The following is an 18,680-nucleotide window of genomic DNA, read 5'->3' on the forward strand; positions in this document are numbered from 1 at the left end:
AATCTTTAAAGAGCTAATTACTGTGTATGTACATCTTCAAATGTCATAATAATTATGCATGTTGGAATTAATTAATAGCCAGCGGCATGCTAGTAAATGTGTAACAATTGATTCTACAGGGAGAAAAGGCACCCTTGATTTTCAGTTTTTGCCTATTTCCATGGTGTTAATATTTTCACCTTGGTTGATTTCAAGCTACCAATGTGGCATCACTGAACTCAACATTGAAAAAGGGTTAAACACAATCAGCTCTCATGAGCTGGTGCGAGCAGCTCTAGTGTACAACTGCCCAGACCAAGGCAAAAAGTATACTGAAAAGAAGTTGTTTTTTCCCCTTAGTTAATTTAAATTTATTCTAAAACTTACCAAAGAAAGCCTATGAAGGTCATTTAGAAAAACTGAGCTAGGAAACTTTAAACACTGTTTTTGTCTTTTTAATATGCCAGTTTTCTTAAAAATTAAATGAATGGCATTTCTATGTGATTGCTGACTGAATTAAAAGCAAATCAGTTTAGAAAAAGGAGTAAAGATTACTGATACTGGATACTTATCGTGGGACACTACAACACAAAGGACCATGTCTCACCTAAAGAAGTTCTGGCTGGAACAGCATCCTTATTGATCCAGAAAGACACCCAGGAGAGGACGACGATGAGTGTGCAGGGGATGTAGGTCTGGATGGTGAAGTATCCCATTCTTCTGCTCAGGTCAAAATAGACGGTCATGACCACGTAATCTCCTGGAACAGAACAAAGACAGACCATGAAAACCTTCAACAAAACCGGAAAGCACTGTAAACAAGCATATATACAACTCCCACGTGCACTTGCAAGCTTTAACCCACTTGCAACTAAAAACAAAAAAAACAACAAAAAGCAACCACCCAAACTACCGCCTTCTGATCCTTTTACAAACAATGTGACTACTAGATGGAAGGAAACATTTTTGAACAGATTGCTCATATTTTCTTCTTTCGGGTGACGTTTGACAGCACCTCCTCTGCACGCTTAATACACACAATGTGAAACGTTGTGCTTAGTGGAGAGGCAGGGTGTGCTTCGACACTGTGCCTCTTGCCTGTGGTGAATCCTAAGGTTTGTAACAATTTCCTCTTGTTCTCAAGACCTTTCTCCAGACAAACCAAGGAGGCATATCGTGGTGCTTGGCACTAATGCATGACTATTCTACTCAGTTTATAACCAAATCCCTATGCTGCCGCACACATTTCTCATGTTTTCATTGAATTATGTGATTTTCCTTCATGGCAGTTACTTCAATTCGTAATTTATCATTCGGTTGTGTGGTTATTTTTGTACCATCTGTCTCACCTGTTACGCTTCATCTGCATGAGTCCACACACTGTGCCTCCTGTAGCCCACCGTTGCACCCCCGGTGCTTAAGCTTGATTCCAAATCAGCATTAACATTTGTTGAATAAATGCTTACGTGAATGAATACATTTATATATTTAAATACAGAGAAAACAACAAACAAAAAAAAACCCCAAGAAGTTGTATTCTAGAACATTTGGATTAAAAAGGAAAGTTTATGTAAGTAATCCAGAGAGTAATCAAAGAATTCAAGAATAACCATATAACTATGGAAGAGAACAGTTTAATGTGTCATACTCCCAAGTCTCTGATTTAAGATCATGATGTATGGATGGTTTTTAAAATTCCCTGTCCTTCATTTTAGATGATTGCAAGTGAAATTTTAATTTTCGAAGTTAGAAAATACACTGTGGAGACATACCCCAGTTACTATGGATGTACGTGTCTTTGTAGTACTGTTAGAGAACATCAGTTTCAAAGGCTGTGCTGCTCTCCTAAAGTCAGATGAAACACAAGACCACTTTTCCATTGTTGCTTCTTTTTTCTTTACCAAAGGTGTGATTTGTCCTAAGATGCATGGGCAATGAAATCCAAATCATGTGTTTTAGTTGAATTACTTGGCTTCATGTCTGTGTTTCTCCACTTACTTAGAGAATTTGGGTCTGAGTTGAAAAGAAGGTCCTTTGGAAGCCTCAGGTGGAGAAGGTTGACTTCGCTGGGGGAGTTATTACCACCCAGTCCACTTCTCCCTTCTCACTCTGAAGCTTCACTCCACAACCTTCTAAGCTGCTGCAACAGAAAACCTGTCACTGGGAACTCTTCCAGGGAGTAAGGACTCTCCCCAAACCCTGCAGTGTTTCCTAAGTGGAGTCATGACCACCTCCTAGCACTGCCCTTGGGCGGACTGATGTGCTATTACTCGTGTGCGTCAGGCCTGCTTAAGAGTGACCCAGACACTAATCAGGGAATTAAGCTCCCAGTGGAGCATCAGTTCCATCTCAGAGAGCAATAATTAGCAATTATTTAGCAATTATCCTTGAAAAGGTACACGAAGGAATTTTCTTATTGATGATCATTAGATTTTGATTATTTCCCTGAGATTACACTTCTCTGTGTTGGTTTATCTGGATTTAAGCTATTTCAAGTCAAGTCACAGCATTTCAGAAATTAATTTGGTCTCTGCTTTTGTTCTAATTGAGAAGATAATAGACTCAGGCTGTGATTGAGGAATAAAGCCATGTAATTGGAGATGATCGCTATTAGTGTCTGTCTATGTCTTTCTCGTTTCTTTGATCACTGTACCAGAGGCAAGGGAAGAAGGGTTTTCTTTTTAAATAATCATCTTCAGGAGCACTTTTTTCTCCCTGTTTTCCGAGTCCTTGAGAATTCTCTGCATATTTTAAACATGGGTTTAAGTGAATTATAATATCTTAAACAACCCTGGACAATTTCAGTAGCTCCCTTTTACTGTTTATCATCTAAGTGAATGGGAATCTGCACTTTGGCATTAATGATGTGACTCTTTTAAAGGTGAACTTTAATTTTGCCTCAAGTTGACAGATAATTATCTCATTTCAATTCTCTCATTCCCTTTAGGTCAGAATCTAAACTTCCACAGCCCATTTATCTATCAGTTTCTATTTTAAGGTAATAGCTTCTGAGCATCTTTCATCTTTGCCAGCAAATCCACAGCTTTTCTATCACTAGATTATGGATTCAAACTCAGGAACAGGCCATTTAAAAGCAAAGCAGCTTCACAGTGACAGCCTGGTGCCTGTCTTATCTCTGAGGCCACATCACTTTTTGTATTTCTAAAAGCTCTTGGGCTGAGGAGCCTATAAAAATCAAATCCCCTGAAAGTGCTGCATCAGTGATTTCCCCAAAGCCCGAATGGTCTAAATGCCAACCAAGTCAAAGGGGGTTATTTCAGCCACTTCAGATTTATTCTCTCTACTGATTCATCCTAACACACAATATTTAAAGTCATAGCATTTCATAAAGTAGTTTCCCTGTTTTTGCCCTAATTTAGATGTAATACGCACAAGCAATGATTGAGGACAGAAGATGTATATAATTTGAATAACACCCATTAATGACCATTCCTTGTTTTTTGTAAGATTTGCATGTCTAGTTTTAGGAAGAGACCACCAACATCAGTGAATAATGAACTTCAGTTACTATTGTTTTAGTTGTTGAGGTTAACCATTTGAAAGCTTTAAAATTCAGATGTGCTGGAGTGTTTAGGCTCGTATTTTCATACATGAGATTATCTCCTCTTAAAAGTTTAAAGATTCTACGGACATCTTCCCCTCCATTGAATGCCCGCAATTTAAAAACAAAAACAAAAAAACAGCTATTCTCTAGTTACATGCACACGCTGGGCTGAATGGCGTGCATATATTATCCTTAAACTTCCTAAACGCTTTGTCAGGATGGTCAGAAAACTAAGCCTTCACTGTGTCCCTGTCCCAGGATTCCTGTGCCGCTTCAGTATAGCTGAAGAGAGTACACAGTATTCTAGTAGGGTAACTTTGAGGCGTAATTAGTGTTAATATACTCTACATTTCTTTCTCTAGTCTCTTTTTTATTGCCAACAAATAATTTTAACGATTGTTATGCACAGAGTACTATGTTAGGTAACGTGGAGATTAAGACCTATGGAATCTCACACTTGATTTTTATATATATATATATATATATATATATATATATGCACACATACACACACACACACATCTTTACTTTTTTAGGGGGGGTAATTCGGTTTATTTATGTATTTATTTTTGGAGGATTGAACCCAGGACCTTGTGCGTGTTAAGCATGGGCTCTACCACTTGAGCTGTACCTTCCCCCTGATTTTGTATTAAACAGATTAAATGAGAACTAGATTATTTTGTCTCTTGCTACAACTCAGAGATAGAGAGATGTGTTGAGACCAGGCAGTAGATCTAGCTTTATCACTCCTCGTTGAACCCTTGAACCTGAGGCATAATTCCATGAGGCTGGTTTGACTACAGGCAGAAAGGTGAGTTGACTGGTTGCATCTTCATTTGGGGAAAGGTTTTTCTGAAATTAGATCTATACCTCACCTGATACATAATAATAAATTTAAGATGTACTGAAGATCCAAATTTAAGCATGATTATAAATACTATGTAAGGAAAAAATATGAAAATATCTTCATATTCTTAGTGTGGAAAAGGCTTTGTCAAGCACAGCATTAAACTCAAAAGGCAGAAAGGGAAGAAAATTATAGGTTTGCCGTGTAAAATACAGAACTTCTGTATTATAATTTTCCTTTAAATACTTTTAAAAGGCAAAAAACACTGTACTTGAATAAAATTTTTCCAAAATAAATAAGAAATCAAAAGCTAAGATTACTAATATGTAAATAATTTCCATTAATTTTTGAGAAAAGAGACCCACATGTTTAACTAGGCTAAAAAAATGAACAATTCATAGGTAACTAAATATAGGAAAATATTCTCAACTTCAGTAGTGATTGATGAAATGCCAAGTACAATTACACTATTTCACTTTTAGTGCATCATAGTGGGGAAAAAACCCCAGTCATTTCCAGTTCTGACAAAAAGTGGACAAAGAGCAGAGCTACATACTCTGGGTAGGGGTCTACGCCGGTGTAAGCTAGAAGGTAATCTGGAAGTCCATAAAATATTTTTTACTTTTAGGTATTTGGAATAAACACTGCAGGAAAAAATGGATTTTAAATTTGCCTTTGGATTGGCACTAAGTTTTCTCAAGGTTTACTGTGTGCTCAAAAGTACGAGTAGAATCTCAGTCCCGAATCTTCATAGTGTCTAGAGCGCTGTCGGGGGCAACGACTTCCACATTTCAATCAGCGGCTGACTTCTGTGCACGCCATCCCCAGGTGTCTCTGTACTCATCACCTGCCCACCACTCCCAGAGCTGGCCTAGGCTCTCATTAATTCTTCTGTAATTACATTCACCATCTTTCCTGCAACTAGGTCCTTTGAGGTCAAGGGAGAGCCAAACAGCTGAACTGTAATCCTTGCCATCAGGGAGCCCTCAGACTAGGAAAGATCTATGAGCAGAGCATCAGTACTCAGTGGCACGAGGACTCCAAGAAAACACACACAGGCTGGGGAGGGTGTAGCTCAGAGGTAGAGTGCCTGCCTAGCATGCACAAGGTCCGGGGTTCAATCCCCAGTGCCTCTATTAAACATAAACCTAATTACACCCCCCCACAACAACAACAAAAGAAACCATATGCAGGCTGATTTATCTTACAAATCCTGATGGGATGAAGTTTCTGGCAAGCACATTTCTGAAAGTTCTGCGTAAGTAATGTCAGTCTTCACAAGCCTTCACGAGGTCCATGCTCCTCTTCACAGAAAGTCCTGACTCGTCAGTGTGACATGCAGGCCTGTCTATAATTTGAATTTAATCTAGGTCTCTCTCCCTTTCATTATTCCCTTCGTGTTCTCTAAGCCCTAGACAAAGTAAACTTTATCTTTCCATTTCACACGTCCATGATTTTTCTGTCTATTCTTCCCAGCATATCTCTCCCAGATTCCAGTTTATCTCCTCAATCCTTTCCCTCATTCCCACCTTCCAGGGCCTCCTCCCCACCCCCCATGCACACACATGCTCTGTACCGTGACTGGATCTGTGCTGAGTGGTAGCCATCTTAAGTAAAATTTAAGACTAAGTTCAATTTTAAAATCTTCTCAGTGATGAAACCACACATTTCGAGTGCTTAATAGCTACTTAGGGCTAGTGAGTACTGTAATAGCACAGATCATAAAAGTTACTTCATTATAGAAGCTCAGTTGGACAGTGCTGGTTGAAACTAATCTCTTCTAGAATGCATTTCTGCTCATGCCGTTCCCTTCAAGTTTTCTTAGTATAAAATCCATCCTGCTCCGCATGGGATGCTAGTCCACTTTGCCAGGATCCACGGTGAATTATCACAGCACCATTTATTATCTCCCCATTTTATGCCCACCCAACCTGAATTACCTTCTGCTCTCCTAAGGGGTATGTATGTTCATTCTTTGGTTCTCATCTGCCACATTTTGCCTGCAGCTTCTGGAATACTCTTCATACCTCTGACACTGTCACACACATACACATACCTCCAAACCCTTCCACTGATACCCACTGATAGATAGCAGGACACATTAACTGTCTTTAACTTGTGCTGTCGGATTTCGTATGGTCTCTTCCCTGACTCCTCTCCAGCCTTATCTTAAACAGTATTTCCTTACACCCCAGCTGGGGCTCTTGCAGTCCCTTAGCTGTCCCCTGCGACCTCTCACCTTGGGGTCTGTTCACATGCTGATTCCCTCAGCTCACACTCCAACATCCTTATCTCTACTTAACTGCTTCTTTCTTCAGATGCCAGTCACTTTATCCCATCATCAGAGAAGCCCTAAGCTGTCAGAAGTCCCCAGTAAGCTCTCCCAGCACCAGATGACTGTCACAGAGCTGACCCAAGTTGAAGGTGTACGGTCGGTGTGAATAGTGAATCGCACCCTGGGTCCACGAGCGCCACGAGGGGAGCAGCCGTCCCTATTTAGTCTCTGTTCTATTCTCAGCAGCTGGTACAGTGCCTGGTACACAGAAGGAATCGGATACTTATTTGTTAAATGAGTAAGTGCTTTAGCTCAGATGGCCGTGAAAAAATCCTGGGTGAACTACTCACTCAAAGCATTTAAGACCAAGGCAGAGCTCAAGATGCGCTTTTAAAATATAAAGCTTTACTCTAGAAATTATTGCTCTGGCTATATTGTTACTGCATACCTTGCTTTACCCGATCCCCAGTGGTGTGAAGATAAGGTCACAGTGAGCTGTTAGCAATCTTAATTCCTTGCCAAGAAGAAAAAAAAATAAAAGGAAACTCATCAGCTACATCAGAGTGGCTGCATAATGCTTATTAAGAATCGATTGGTGATGTGATCCAGATGCAGTTAGGGAGAGAAGAGGACAAGGGGGCTTGGCTCTAGAAACAGCCATCACAGTCTTCCACATTAAGTCAGACAGGTGTGTTTTCATTTCAGAACGTCACCGTTATTTTTTCATGTGCTGTTTGTTCAAGCTCATATGGTGATGAAAAAGAACAAAACAGTAGTTTTGCTAGGGAAAACATGAAAAGTAAAAAGCGTAGTTTAAAAAAAATTTTTTTCTGGCCTAAATCCATCTTTTCAACACTGCCTCTGCCTTCTCTACTGAGGAAAGGAAGCACAGAGTTGTGGTGAGAAACAGGGACCGCTGCACACTAGAATGCCTGGAAGCCAAAGAAGAGTCCAGAACTCCTGCGTGGGTGGCTTGTTGGGGCTGAGCTGTTAGAAGCTGGGGAGTGAGGGAAGCAGGGAAGGGGCAGTGGGAAAAAGCTAAGCATGGATTTGCTTCAGCCTAAGGATAAGAGCTTCCAGAAGGTTCTGGAACAAACTACCCCACAGGGTTAGTCCCTCCTTGAGAGAAAAGCAGCTGCCATTTGTACCCCTACAGCTGAGGTGGGGCGGTCTTAATCTCCTAGATCACATGGCTCTGTTTTGGTTGAAGGCAGTTCTCCAAGAAGGGGACAGTGGGGGGCTGTTAACGGCCAACCCTTGCAGCACCTGGGGGATGAACACAGCAGCTCAGGAAAGGTGACAGGAAGGAGGAGAGGACACCAAAAGTGTCCACTGCCCGGTCTGTGGTGTCAGACTGGGTTCAAAATTTCTAGTCCTGCCACTCATTGGTTATATGATTTGGGGCATCTTAACGGAGTCTCAACTTCCTTATCTGTAAAGTGGGGATGATAAGAGAACGTACCTCATAGGGTTATCATGAACATAACAAGAGTTCATATACACAGTGTGCTTGGTATAATTCCTGGCACGTTGTAGTAATAATTTACGTTAATGGGCCTTTTACTAAGTGGTGCAATCTGTGCGATACGGTTAACACCAGTCTGGCTCAAACAAGCATAAGAAGAAATGTTTACTAAACATTTAAATTAAATTTAAATTAAACTAAACTTAGGGTCCTAGAACCTATCCATCTCAACTAGTTCTGTCCTCCTAAAGGTTAAATAATTGAGACCCACTGAAGAAGACGAATGTTTCATTCATGGGCACAGAGCTACCTAGTGACAGGTGGTGGAAAACAGGCATTCATTGTAAATATAAATATTTATATTGTAAGTATAAATGGAAACAAATGCTCTGATACACAGCTACTTACTGGGTGGACCTAACAATCAGTCTCTTGTGTCTATTCCCCTTGTGTTGAGCTCTCCTGAGTCAAGCCATGGACTAATTTTTAGAGGTTAATCTAGAGCTTTCTCTTGCTTAGTCTCTCCTAGAGGTATTCAGTTGGAGCCAGCTAGTTAAGCAAGTACGTTGTCTCAAACACCCAGCTCTCCTTTGAGTTAACACCAAAGACCAGGTCTGTATGAGACAGAGTAAGAACCCTGACTGTGACAGCACGGTTACCCTCTAAACCCATGCTGCCAACAAGGAGGATGGCATTTGAACTCTGTTGAATTTACTAATGAACCTCACAAATGGTTCTAAAGTCAGAAGACAAAGAGAGAGTTATTATTAATGAGTATGACTCAAAACCCAGAAAGCTCTCCTGGAGAAATAAGCATGTTAGCAAAAATACTTATTTTTTCCCCCACTCTTTCAATGGGTCTGGCATAGCTTTGCCTTTGAAGCCAGACATGATTAATCTAACCCAGCCCCTGACATTTTCTTAGGAAAAAAGACTCCAGAGGTTAAGAAATCTAATGTTATCAGAATACCAAGCTTTCTAAAATGGCTTTGAAAGCAGCTGGAAAAAAGAACATCCAAATTCAGGCAACTGCAGGCGATGGTTGCAAAAGGTCAAATCACAAAATGTTCCCCAAGATGTCAGATCACTCCTGGGGATACTCTGCAAAGTTGTCGGCTTAAAAACTTGACCTCACTTGTTCTTTGCTCTGTGCCCCAGCACTCCATTTTAAAGGGTTTTGTCTGTTTGTTTGCTTGTTTTTCTCCTTCCTGCTGAAATTCTCTCACCCAGGATGTTTTGCATTTTGTGATATTCAAGTAATTTTTAAAATGTCTGTCAAAAGTCATTACTAACATTAAAAAAATCTGTAAATTATATCTACTACATAGAGTTGGTTCTAAAAAAGCTCAACATCTCTGAATCATGAAACTTTATCTTTTGGTGGGAAAAGGACTGGATTCAAAGTCAGTAAACTGGGGTTCTGCTTCTTGCCTGGCTATCTATGATCTTGTGTGACCTTGGTTAAATCCCTTCTTCTTTCTGGTTCTCTTTTTGTCTTCTTTACAAAATGGAACTCAGTTAGATAGTAGATGTTGTGGAAACCCTATGCCAAATATTAAGTATTATTTTAATATTTAAAAATTATTATTAGTGATGTTATTTAACTCTGCATTTTTGAAATATATACGTCCACAGTTAACCGTGGGAGTTTTCCAGTTTATAAAAAATGAAGAATGAGACATTTGACCTCTCAAAAAAACAATAGCTCTTTCTTAGTGGGACGGTCATTCACTCCATAACCCTGAGCAGGGAACTTAACCTCTCTGGTCTCAGTTTCCCCCCGTGGGAGAATGGAGATGATCGTCACCCTTACATCACAGAGCTGTGATGCAGATGCAGGGGAACGACTCCTGTAGCGTGTCTGTAACAGAGACTGAGCCACAGTGGGTGTTTAGCAAGTGTTCCTGAAGGTTATTACCATTATTCCTTTCATCTTAAAATGTTTTTATTTAACTCCTATGACCCTGGGAATTTAGCTGTGTCGCAGTGCATTTGTTGTGATTCATATTTACGATATAAATATTTACAATATAAATATCTGTTCTGATTCATACTTACAATAAATGCCTATTTTTCACCACCTGTCAGGAAGTCAAAAGCTTAATCTCATTCCTTTCTCCTCCAGTTTTCAACCTAAAGATCCCACGGCTCTACACCAACCTCTTCTTTTGCACTGTAATGGCCGCTGGGGTAGAAGACAAGAGAGGGGAAGGATCCACTTTCTTCCTTCCTGTGACAAGGCTCCATCACAGACACAGAAGCATGGGGAGGCCCCAGCGCGGCCATGACGTGAGCGGCCTCCCCAGCGGAGGGCGCAGGCCTCGCGCCCTCGGTGCCGCTCTGTGCAGACTCCAGCGGCCACACCTCAGGGCCGGTGAGACGGCACCTGTCCTGCCTCTCCTCCACTGGTGGCACGACCGCCTCCTTCTGTCCATCAAAACACGCTTGTTGTTGACTTGATTGTGTGATAAAGGGAAAGAATATGAAAACGGAAGGGAAGTAGGCAGCCACACCCGTTTCCCAGATTTCATTTAGGATTCGGACCTCAGGGCTGCTGCGGTTTTCGTTTTAAAGGGCAAAGAATGGATGCTACAAGCATCAACATGTCTGCCACGTGCAGTGTTGTGTCTCCTTCAGTTTACAAAGGGCGCTCCAAATCAGGGCGCCAGTGCCCAGCATTCTCTGTCCACAGGGAAGATGAAGATTCTGTTTTTGAGCAAAACGGGCCCCCGGGAGCACGTGCTCTGAGAGAAGGATCGTGTGAATTATGGCACATGGTCTGTGCTTCCTGTCTGACGTCTGCTGTGGCAGGATGGATGCAGGAGATTACCCCAAGCCCTCCAAATCCATGTTTGTTCAGTTCGGCACTTGCTTTATTTTCGCGGATGGTATTCCATGCCTAACCAGCCTCAAGAACAGTGGGGTAATGCTCTGCTCACCAAAACTCAGACTGTCTTCAGCCTCATTAGACAGAGAGTTTTTAACGCTTTCATTGCTGAATTAGTATTTGGACATGATCCTACAGTGTCAGAGGTAAAACAGAGTTTAGCGATCAAGCCAGTTCCTTCGCTTTACAGAAAAAGGGGCTTTGAGGCGTACAGGGGGGCTTGCCAGAGGTTCAGGGCTCACACCACGGAGCCTGCACCAAGAGCCAGGTCTCTCAGTTTACCCCTGAGCACTTTTTTGTTTTCATTAATGCTGTCATTTAAAGAACCACACTATGAGTTGTAAAACTCAACTATAGTTTTATGCATTAAAATTTAATTAGATTTTTTTCTCCTCCTTTCCTATGCTTGAGTTCCTGAAAAAACTTCAGAGTTAACCAATCCTTGCTATGGAGTAACTGCTTTCTTTTATGATTTGCAAAGAATAAGAAGGAAAAAAAATACCCTTTAATTTGAGAGAGTTGTTCGCTAAGCACTATGGTTCACTCCGCATTGACGCAACAACTCTTCAGGCAGCCAATCATGAGAGGTTTTCCAAGGAGGATGTGATGTCAGCATTAATGAAATGATAGCCTACTTGGAATCTGATGTTTAAAAGGTGAGAAAACGGAAGTCTCTTTCCTCCCCTCTGTAGCCTTCCCTGCAGGGAGGAAAATCTCACTCTTTCTTTTCAAGCAGTTTATACAGGCTGTGCACTCTGTAGCATTTTGTGGCATTAATGTATAGTTCCTCCGCCCCAATAAATTCTGTAATAACACACAGAATTAGGTGGCATGCCAGTAGTAATGAGAAACTTCTGTAAAAACCTGTTCCCAAGCACAGAACAGTACAGAGTTGCAAAGAGCTGCTCTCAGTTAGACACTCGTATCTCTGACCTTTTCTAAGGTGGGAAGATCTCTCGTTGATGTTTTAAGATTTGTGCTTTGCAAAAACAGAACATTCCTCTCTTTCCTTCTTTGCCACGTGTCAGCTTTAGTGGACAATTTGTAATCTACCACAGTGTCAAATTCATCAAGCTTCTGTGTAGGTCCTCTTTTGTAGAAGAGACAAAAAAAAATGTGTTGTAACAAACATTCCCCATGTTCCCTCATAGTTCTCCTATACAGTCTGGCCATTGTTCTTGTTAGCAAAAACCCTGATAAGTAAAGAGTAGACTATAAATTAAAGCCCCTTTATATTCCTAGTTCTAAAATCATTCCTTTAAACCACTATCACCTTCGAGTAATTAAAAAATGTACTAATAGGAAAAGAGACAGCATAAATGGTTAGAATATTTAGCATACTTAGAATGAGAAGCAATCTCAAGCATCATCCAGTCCAGCTGTAACTGAAGCTCAGAGACTTAAAATCACACATCTCAGGGCACACAGTTAGTAGCGGATCTAAAATACACAATTTCAGTAGCTTGATTCTCAATCTTAAGTTTTCTGATAGTGACTTTCCACGAAAAGCACTGTGCCAGTTTGGGGGTAACACAGTAACTAAAACCATAGAAATATGAGGAATATGCAGTTTTAGGTATCAGCTTGTTCAGTTCTTTCATCTTAGAAGCCCCCAACCTTCCTCCTAGGGCACTGGGGGCTCTCAGTCCCTCCTCTGTCGTGGGACACCCTGTGTCGCACAGCCGAAGAGGGGCAGAGGGGGAGAGGGAGGCGGTTGGCTTTGGGGAGAATTAATTCTCTGCCTGCTGAGAGTCGGGCTTGGAGCAAGGCTATTCTGCAAGAGCTGCTGTCTCCTCCCCATACGTCATGAGAAGGGAAGTCAGGGCAGTTCCTAGCATTGCTCCTTGAAGATCTGCGGCAGGCTGTGGTGGAAAACAAACCCAGACAAGGGAAGGGAGGCCAACACACAGTCTCACCACACCAAGTCAGCCTTCCTCCAGGGAGAGGCCGACAGCGTCTGTCTGCCTCCAGGAGTGAAAGGACGCCACTCGCTGACAGCAGGTTGAATGACCCAGATGAGAATCTGAGCTGTCATCAATCTACCTCCTCACGGTGCCTCAGCCAGGGCAGAAAGCTCGGGAGAGCTAAGCAGAAGAGATACCTGGCTCGGCGTGGAGCCACGTTCTCTAATCCCCAGGGAAGGAAGGCCATTCAGGAAGTCGGACCAGCAGTTGTAAGAAAACGGTTTTCCATTTTTCTGCTTAATTCTGAGGATCTAAACAGAGGCACGGTAAAGACTGAGATTATGTCTCATGTTTTCCATCTCTCTGGTCCTCTCTTGATGCCCTCTGTCCCGTGTGACCGAAGATCTCCCTTCCACCTGCCTCCTGACTCCACACAGGGCCTCTGTCTGACGTGCTTTCCCTGAGCAACGCTGTTCTCCACTCCTGTGTATGCGGTGAAAACAGTGCGGGCTTTGCGATCAAACGTGGATCTGCACCCTGATTCTAGCTCTTACCACATATATAACTTTTGGCAAGTTATTTAACCCTTTGGAACATATTTTTATCATATTTACACACTGTGGGTCATGTTCCCTTCCTTCTGGCTGATCTGGTAGAAAGAAGACGTGATAAACAGAGTGTCTTTCCTAGGAGTAGTGCGTTTCATAGGGGATTCCTGCAGACACAACGCTTTAACTCAGTGGACAAGACTTTTAATATTGGGACTTCTGGTGTCATGCCACCTGTGTGTCTAGAATCATATCCAGAGCCACCAAAACCACACACTGAAAAGACTGTGTGATACACCATGAAGGCCAAACCTCAGTATTCTTCCAGTCTGGGGACGTGATCCAATCCAGTGGTTGGATTACAGGATGAATGGAGATACTGCCAAATCTGCGATCTTACAGAAAGCTTGGGTTTGTTCACAAACTCGAAAGCAGACGATACAGGTGATCAGAAAGCAAGGATACACTAAAACACCGCAATAAGAACCTAGAATAATCTGAAATTTTTTAGCCTAGTTTTAATTTGGGGGGGGGGTAAAAATCCCCAAATTACCCCAAATATCAAAGGTATAGGCAATAGTGAAGAGAGTTTTCATGCCAAAATAAATAACATTCATATTACAAATACATAGGTTTTTCAGTGTATGATTTGATGACTTTGCTAAAAAAAAAAATCAATCCTTAACATGAATCCAGGAGCTCCAGGCAATCCTGGTCTCTTAATCTCCACTACTTATGTGTCTGTACTTACGACTTTTTTTCCTGTTACTGTTTCAGAGTGCCACTGTTGAATTCTGATGAGGTAGATTTGCAGGGGTAATTGTATCTGGAAATTACAGTTACATCTCGAATTTTGCAACTGTGAATATAAAAATGTTCAGGAAGATCAGTTACTCCTGGGAATTGAATAGATTTATAGCAGCCAGTGTTTACTGGTCACCTGCTGTAAGCCACTCCCAGTGCTAAGAGCTAAAGACACAAGGGAAAACCAAAGAAGTCCCAGCTCAAAACGTGCTCCTCATGTGCTTCCGGTGAACAGGCAGTTGGTAGCACTCTCACCAGTGCCACGGAGGAGGAGCATAAAGGAAGAGGGTCACAAATGTTCTCAGAGGTGGCTTCATCTCAAGTGAGTGATGAAGGACAGATGGCAGCTGTCCAGTGGAGAACGCAGGAGGAACATTCCACGCAGGGGGAGAGGCAAGTACAGATTCCCTCAGGCCTGGGAGAGGCTGACATATCTGGGAAACTGCAGCACTGATTGTGACTGTGGTGCAGAGTCTAAGGATTGGGCGAAGGAGAAGGTGGGTATTGAGTTTCACGGATGCCGTGCTGCGGAAGTTGGAATCAGCCCTGAGAGCAATGGGAAGCATCCCCTAGGCTTCTGCCTCCCTTATCAGGCTGACTAGGAGATGCCCGGATGACATCTGCCTTTGTTTCAGCTTTATTTCAAGGTGTCAGGTGGAGACTCACGCTTGGTATAATCCTGTCCTCCGCCAGCAGAGGTTACGAGTGAATCAGCGCACTCACTAGTCTAAGACAGTGACGCTCTAGGCCTTTCCGGTCCTCAGGGATCAACTGGGGTCGGGGGCTAGATTGCACACCAGGAAAACCTCTGATTCTCCAGAATGCCCTTCCTCATTTTCAGGGTGAAGTGCACCCCAGGGAGGACCGAGGTGCAGATCCCTCCTCGCCAGCCATACCCTCCGCAGCCGCATCAGCACTAGCCCCCTCCAGTCTGCCGCGTCCCATCTTAACACGCCCAGGTCTCTCCCCCTAATTACCTGAGGACTTAACTCCCGCTCACTGCCACCCTCTGACATCCCTGACACAGAGTCTCAGGTTTCAGTCACTGTGTGATCTCCACAGAACTCTCTCCTGTGGGCTCCCTGAATTCCTCCAGTCTGGTGTTGCAGCGAATATTGATCCCAACACTGCTTCATCCACCCGCTTCTGCGACATGCTCAACGCCTCTTTCTAAAACACTAAGAACTGCAGCTTTTCCATAATCTCTGTTTTATGAATCTTGCTATGTGACTAACACCTCTTACTTGTTTCTGTTAACTCCCTCAGGTACTCTGGTCTCCAAAATCTTTTGACCCAACCGGGAGCTTTAATCCATGTTTTCTCTTAGCATTTTTACTCCCCCTCTCCCATCAGTGTTCTCTCTCTCCTTACTCTGTGTAATTTCTTTGATTGATTGTTACACTTTTCTTTTTTTAATCTGTTTATATATAGAGAGGCTACCATTTGTAAATCTCAAACTCCCAAATGTACCCCTTCCCACTCCCTCTCCCCATTAACCATAGGTTGTTTACTGTGTCTGCGAGTTACAGCCACTCTCTTACCCCCCCCCTCCAGTCTACTGCCGCTCATCAGATCCCCTGACAAAACCACCACCCTGGCTGAGCCAGGTTTCCTTGTGCTCGATGCCCTGTCCCAGCCAAAGTGGCCTTCCTGCTATTTCCTAGACAGCCATCCTTTTGTCCTAGTAACTCCACAGTAATTGTCAGGTAGTGTCGAGAAACCTGGGAATCCTGACTCTCCAAAAATGGGTACTGGACCCCAACAAACCTTACATATCAGGCCTTGAAGTAGAGCTGCTCGTACATCTGCACTGAGGCTTTGCCACCCACAATGAGTCCGTGCCGCCCACAGTGTTGGTGAGAAATGGCTTAGTCACTTTGGACATCATGGATTATTTTATAACTTCCTAACTTCAAATGATCTGTGAAAAACAGACACTAACAACAGAAAGGATACAGGAGGAGACGGCGAGATAACAGAGAATATCCAGAGGGTTAAAAAGGATTCCCGCATCAAATACAGGTAGCTAAAAAACGCAGACTTTTTAGCAAATAAATATGAATTCTAGGAATTAAGAAAACAAACAATAGATTCCTTTAGTTGTTTCTTTACCAGAAAATGAAAGGCTCTGTCACCTTAGGATACAGCATATTTGCCCCAAAGTCTTATCTTTTCAGATTTAACGATTTGACCTGCTGAACACAGGGTACAACTGAAAAGACAGCACGACCCAAGATGAGGAACCTTGCCTTCCATGCAGGTTTTCATACGCTTAGGTGAAAACATGGACACAGGTCCCTCCACTCCAAATGGAACAGAGAACAGTGTATCTTAGTTACTTCAAGACTGATCTTACATTGAGAAACTTTTCCTTTTAGGTCATGTATGCGACCCTGTGAACATTTCTGCAGAGTTCTGTACGACTGCTACTGGGGATGTTTAAGAGGAATTAGGAATGAAGGCACGGGCCTCTACCATCGTGTGCCAGGTGGAAAATGAAGAAAAATAGCCAATTTGGGGGGTGTTAGATATAGATTTTCAGTTTGGTTGGAGTGGAGGGGTGCTCATAGCCACTCCTGACGCCTCCTCCCCCGTGAAGGCGCTCTCCTAGAGCGACACTGTTAGCCTGTCTCCATCCTTAGTCCACCCCAGGGAAGATTACGTATGTGGCTGGGCAATGAGCTGTAGATGGATAAACTGAACATTCATTGCCCAGTTCCCTCCTGTTTCTCATTCCTCTTGGGAGTGAGAGCCCCACAGGGCACACCTGTTCTACTCCGCCTTTCCAGGCACGGGTCATCTTAATTCTTCTGGGTGGATAATTCTAGTTCTAGGGTTTAACATAAAGTTCACTCTTTCACAGGTAGATACGAGATTTTTTTCAGTATCAGCTCTGCTGGTCACTTTCTACTTACTCATTTGTTTTCATTTTCCACTTGTTTTTGAACACAAGAGACAAAAATGAGTTGTTAGTAATAAGACTCAGCACACAGTGTTCACAGTCGCTTGAATAAGCTTCGTCCTTCCTATGTCTGAGCCTTTACCGGAGCTGTTATCCTTTGCCTTAATGCTGCTTCTCTCTCTCCAGCCTCTCAGCATCTCACTCTGCAGTGAGTTCAAGAATTCTATCTTCCAGGGGGCCTTCTCTGGTTTATCCAACACCTCTGTGCCTAACTGGGCATGGCTTTAACTCTAGTTAGTCCTAATCTTAACTTGCTGCTTACTGCTACATTTTGCTCTTGCGGACATAAGACACTCACTTTTCTCCTAGATTTTATGATGACCATTGTTTGAAGACATTGCTTGTATCGTGGGAATTATTTCGAATGTTTCACACACAAATAAAAGCATTAACACAGTGATGATGAGTGTATTCTTTGGAGCCAGACAAGCCCATTTTCAAGTCTTGGCTTTGCCACATTCTGCATGACCCCAGGCAAGGTTCTTAACCTGTCTAGGTCTCAGTTGCAGTGTGCAGAATAACAATAATTTAATTCCTCATAGTTACTGTAATGATAAAATGAGCAGTGCTGTGAAACACTTAGCTTAACTCCTACCACGTGGTCAATACTCAATAAATAGCTACAGCTGGTCTTTATCATTGTGCCTTGTGCACACGTAAACGCAGACAGACACATCCATAAATATGTGCATTTTCAGTTTCCATGCGACTCCCAAGACAGACTGAGCTAAACTAGATTGTCTACGTTTGTTTTGAAAGTGCTGCATTACTCCTCACACAGAAACAATTCCAGATGAATCATGGATACAAATATGAAAGGTCTGACAGTACAATGTGAGTTCCAGAGTAGAGTATAGGAAAATGGCTTCATGACATTGTGGTAGGCAGGTATTTCTTAAATAAGGTGCAAAACCACGACTGCTAAAAGTAAAAAAAAAAAAAAGACTGTTGCATCAAAGTTACAAACTTCTGTACATTAAAGGTCATCATCAGAGAGAACGGGAGCCAGGGAACAGCAGAAGATATGCATCCGTCTATCAGAAGACCTGTATCCAAAATATGTAAAGAAATCCTGCAAACCAATAAGAAAAAGAAAGACAAAAAAGATGGACAGAGTCTTGAGCTGGCACTTCACAGGGACAAATAGGCAAATGACTAATAAGCATATGAAAAATTGCTCAACTTCAGTGGTCATCAGGGAAATAAAAGTTGAAATTACAATGAAATACCACCATTCATTCGTCAGAATGGCCAAATTTTTTAATTAAATTTAAAAGAGGACACTGCAAATTCCACTATTGGCTAAGATGGAGAGTACCTGAGACTTGTAGTGGGCGTATAAATTGATATTCACCTTGAGACACTAGCAGCCTCTACAAAAACTGAGTGTCTGCATCCTTTATGATCCAGAAGCCTCACTCACAGGTGTAAATCTGTAAGAAAC

At 42.4% G+C, this 18,680-nt stretch overlaps 1 protein-coding gene across 2 annotated transcripts in view; it reads right to left on the reverse strand.

Moving 5' to 3' along the window:
* GABRG2 (gamma-aminobutyric acid type A receptor subunit gamma2) overlaps window positions 1–18,680 on the reverse strand; it is a 141,772-nt gene that overhangs the window by 9,803 nt on the left and 113,289 nt on the right. For both annotated transcript variants that reach the window (XM_072947273.1, XM_006199012.4), the window contains exon 7: window positions 587–739. In XM_072947273.1, the coding sequence (XP_072803374.1) occupies window positions 587–739 (153 nt within the window). The remainder of the gene's footprint in view (window positions 1–586; window positions 740–18,680) is intronic.

The sequence above is a fragment of the Vicugna pacos genome, chromosome 22 (assembly GCF_048564905.1).
Source record: "Vicugna pacos chromosome 22, VicPac4, whole genome shotgun sequence".
Taxonomy (NCBI): Eukaryota; Metazoa; Chordata; class Mammalia; order Artiodactyla; family Camelidae; genus Vicugna; species Vicugna pacos.